A 4524-nucleotide genomic window follows, 5' to 3' on the forward strand; every position below is an offset into this window, starting at 1 on the left:
CATGATTCAGGCCAATGTAGGCTTTAATTGGGTTTTATTTGCAGACTTATTTTTTTGTCTATTTGGTTCGTGAATGTGTTAAGAGTCTCGTTTTAGAGACGAAGATCCAAAGGAAATGTGGATTTGCTTTCGGTTCATAAATCAGTTCAATTTTGATATATTCAGATCAATTTGGAGTTTTGCATGAAGTTAAATCACACGAGTATAAGGGGACCGTAATTGGCAGTTTGATTTTTGCTGAATAGCTTTTCATTGTGTTAGGTAGACTCTTTTAGGTATACTATATCTGGATGTAGTATTCCAGTTTAAATCTTCTAGACAAAGAAAGATATGGATTTGTTTATAAGGGAGTGTACTTACTACTTTTGACTTAAGTTTACTAGTCCTGTGTATGGTCAGATATGATGAAAGATTCGATAAGTGTTTTGGAAGTATGCACAAGAAAAGAAAATTAATGGATCAGTTGTCATTAAACCATGTTATAATTATCAAAAGAATTCAGAATGGTAGAAGGAGAGCCAACCTATGCAACCGATACAGTAGTAAATCATTTTATATTATGATGTCCCAAAGATTTGCAGAACCTGTCATAAAGCTTTGCACACATCAACATATCCTCATCCTCCAAGGAGGAGCTTCTGAGAGGCCTATGAGAAATGTCATAGGGTTGTATGGTACCTTTATTTACACAGTTCTCAACAAGAAAGTGGATGCTGATACTATGGCTACTTTTTGTGGGGGCCTGGCAGCTTAAATCTACTGAATGCATTTATCAAAATTAATAATTACTTGAGTTAGGTGCTTCATTACATCTGAAAAAGTAGAGCATCTTATCTTGACCAAATTCTTTGCCTGTGAATCTGTCATTTCTTCATCTAAAAATATTCGAGTTAAAAAGACTTTTAAAAGAGGAGGACACAAATGAAGATGCTACCAGCTGATGAGAATAGTATATAGTGATTTGTCTATGGTGGAGGAAATGAGATAGGTGATAAGGATTCTTACTGTTACCGGGAATCTGTATTGCAGTACAGATTCTTAAGAACTTGGGTCAGTCCTGTTCTCTCAGCATCTCAGCAGAGAAGCGATTCTTAGCTGGTGCCAAATTCTTGAGGATCTTAACATTCAACATCTCTTAGACGAATATTTCTTTTGGCCACAGTTCAGCTAAGATTCTGATTTCTGATGGAGCAAAGTTCTGTTTGTCACCAAATGGCAGTAGTGATAACAGTGCATCCACAATGCTTGGCCACTGCATTCCAAGGTCAGAGGAAAAGAAGCACCAGTTTCAACTTTAGAATGTTGATAGAGAGCCCCATTTCTTTAATTCAAATCCAGAAAAAGTATTCTTCCCATATGAACAATAGACTGTTTAATATGCTACATAATGCAAATGTGATTGTGTGTGCGCGCGTGGAGAGGAATGGAACAAACAATTCTTTCTGATCTGTTGTTTGCTATATCAAGTACTTGAGTTGATGATACATGAATAAGAAAATGTTTCAAATTGTTATGTAAACTGATATCACAGTGATTAGAAGCTGGTTTTGTCAATGAAAAATATGCTTACCTAGGGAATATTTGATAATACCATGATCACAAAAAGCAGAATTATTTTCATTTTGATCACTGCAAAATATTATTCCAGATATATCTGGGAATCTGAAGCAGTTCCTACGCTCCTGTGCTTTTAACCTTTCAAACTTAGGAATAGATACTCTTTTGGATCTTAAGCCATGCCAAGCAAAGCGAAGGAACATCATCAACTTGCCCAACACCAACTCCAGATCATCCATATCAACTTGATGGAAAGAGGAACCTGAGGTTGTGGCAATCTATCCGATGATTTAAATTTTTTTTTATTCCAGAAAAGCTTTCCATGGATTATCTCAGACTCGTATGTATGCTTGCTGCATGATCAATTTAATATCATTCTGTCATCGGTGCATCTCCTTGTCTATGATCCTAACCTGGACATTTTGTGATCTCAACAAATGTCATGATCCTAACCTGTGTAATGTGTATCCCTTCACAGGCAGGATAGGAAACAAGCAAACAACAATCTAAAGCTTGTGGCAGCTAGCTACATCTTAGCTAATGCATCAATTTTTCTGATATTATTATATGATTCTTTTTATGTAGTCGATATAATTCCTTGAAATTTTCTCTCTAAAGCTTTGATGTCTTTCTCTGCTTGGACTTCTCTCCAAAGCCGGATTTTGGAAGCATTAAGATGATTCCATGCAAAGCAGTGAAAGGAAATCTTATTCTGAACATCCTTTTTAGGAGGGACATTTTGATCTGTCACTCCACCACACAATCCTCATCTGATTCTTTCCTACTCACTGCAACGGTTCCAGTGATCACATCTCTCTCTCCCCCTCTCTCTCTCTCTCTCGAAGAGTATTATTCGCCAACTGGAACCGCCACCACAGAACCCCTCCACTCTTGCTCTCTAAGAGTATAAGTAGCACCTGGTGTAGCTGGTCTCTCCATATCAGCTTACACTTAGTTGTAGCAGTGAGCTGAGCTCTGAGAGAGAGAGAGAGAGTGTGTGTGTGTGTGTACAATTCCCTCCTTCCTGTCACCCTTTGAAGCATTTTATCAAACACCTAGCCCCTCTCTCCCTCGTCTCTGTTCGGTGCCCTTCACAGAGCATGGCATCCGGTTCGGTGACCACCTGCTGGACCGCGAAGCAGAACAAGATGTTCGAGAAGGCGCTGGCGGTGTACGACCAAGACACGCCGGACCGCTGGCACCACGTCGCCCGCGCCGTCGGAGGGAAGACCGTGGACGAAGTGAAGCGCCACTACGAGCTGCTCGTCGCAGACGTCCGCCGGATCGAGAAGGGCCATATGCCTTACGCCACCTACCTCTCATCTGGGATCAGGGGTACTCCCTCTCTCTCTCTCTCTGTCTGCAGGAGTTGGTGGCGCATCATGTTCTTAGGCTACTTGTCTTCCTCTGTCACGAAACTTGGGATGTCGCTTTTGGTCGTTCAAATGACCAACAGACCCAAGCAAGGTCTAAATCCATACGACCGGACACCAATCCGGCTGTGTTGGATCAGTGATTTATCGATTGGATCAATGGGTCACGTGATCAGATTTTAGATTTTATATAACAAAAAAAATTAAGAAAGAAAGAATTATTATTTACACATTTAATATATAAAGAGATAGAATTTTATTTGAAGGTTAAAAAATATATTGAAGATTAATTATTTGGCTAAAGAAATTGGATGGTGAAAGAAAAATAGAAAGAAAAGAACAAATAAAATTATTTGGATAGTGAAGAAAGAAGTAGAGAGAAGGACGATTAAAAAGATAGTAGAAAATATGCGCCTTATAAAATTATTTATTTTTTTTTTCTTTTTTTCAAAAATATATTTTCGATCTGATTTTAATAATAACTGTAGCATAAAAAGGCAAACATATATTCCAACTAAGACTTACTTAGTCTTCATAGATGAGATGGATAGATGCCTTTGCCTTTGCCTTTGCCTTTGAGGTCACTTCACCACTCCTAAGCCAAAAGATGGTGCACGAATGACTAGAGCTAATATGGATTGACATAAGTTTATATGGATTGTTCAGTCTTCTGATTTCTCTCTCTTTCTGCAGGTTGAAATGGTTGAAACATGAAGGCACGAATGACCGACTCTCTTCTCTGCACATCCACTTGGAAGAAACAGATACTGCAAATACTGTAAAAGGATCAGGAAGTCTTTGATCTTTAGTAGCCTACTCTTCTTTCTTATATCCTAAACTGTATATATATTTAGTAATGTTCGTAACAAATTTCTATATAATTTCCGAAAAACAAAAAAATCATAATCAGTGTGTTTCTATATAGTTTGAAGAGAAATTTTAATTCAATCACTCAGCTTCCAGCCGGCCATAGATTTGTGTCTTCTTCTTCTCCTCCTCTGAATGTGTGAAGAGCACTCGAGAGACGATCATGTCTCGGTCGGTCATTTTACTGCAGCCCTTCATTTGTAGCTGAAGTAGTACTCACATGAGAGGCAGGAAAATGGCAGCAGTGTTTGTTGATCCCTCCACTTTAAAGCAACCATCTTACAAAACTTGCTTTTTGCTTCTGTAATCCCCATTCCCGATGCCATCATCATCAGTATCCGAAAACCAGAACAAGAAAAGAAGATTGTCCCCAAAAACCGTGAAACTTCCGTTTGGGTTCCATCTCCGATGCAACACACTAGCAAGTAGTACAGATGAACAATGAGATAGTTAGTGTTAGATGTTCTTCCTTCTTCTTTTCTAATTAAAAAATACACACATGATTAGATGAAAGAATAAATATATTAGTATTAATTTTTAAAATATAGTATTGAAGTAAAAACTGCAAAGAACTACTGTTAAATAAAATTGCTATAATATGAATAATAGCCAGCTTCTTCTTCTTCTCCTTCTTCTTCTTCTTAAAAAAAAAAAAATAATAATAATAATAATAATAATAATAATAATACGATAGAGATAGTCTTCCATGGATTAGTATTTGACTTCG

The 4524-nt window shown here is 37.7% G+C and overlaps 1 protein-coding gene across 1 annotated transcript; it reads left to right on the forward strand.

Moving 5' to 3' along the window:
* Positions 1–2494: 2494 nt before the first annotated feature.
* LOC135676838 (protein RADIALIS-like 3) lies at positions 2495–3852 on the forward strand. Its single transcript, XM_065188466.1, has 2 exons — positions 2495–2892; positions 3624–3852. The coding sequence occupies exons 1-2, from the start codon at positions 2658–2660 to the stop codon at positions 3626–3628; spliced, it is 240 nt and encodes a 79-aa protein (XP_065044538.1). The 5' UTR covers positions 2495–2657; the 3' UTR covers positions 3629–3852.
* The last annotated feature ends 672 nt before the right edge of the window (positions 3853–4524 follow it).

This window comes from Musa acuminata, chromosome BXJ1-1 (assembly GCF_036884655.1).
Source record: "Musa acuminata AAA Group cultivar baxijiao chromosome BXJ1-1, Cavendish_Baxijiao_AAA, whole genome shotgun sequence".
NCBI classification, from domain to species: domain Eukaryota; kingdom Viridiplantae; phylum Streptophyta; class Magnoliopsida; order Zingiberales; family Musaceae; genus Musa; species Musa acuminata.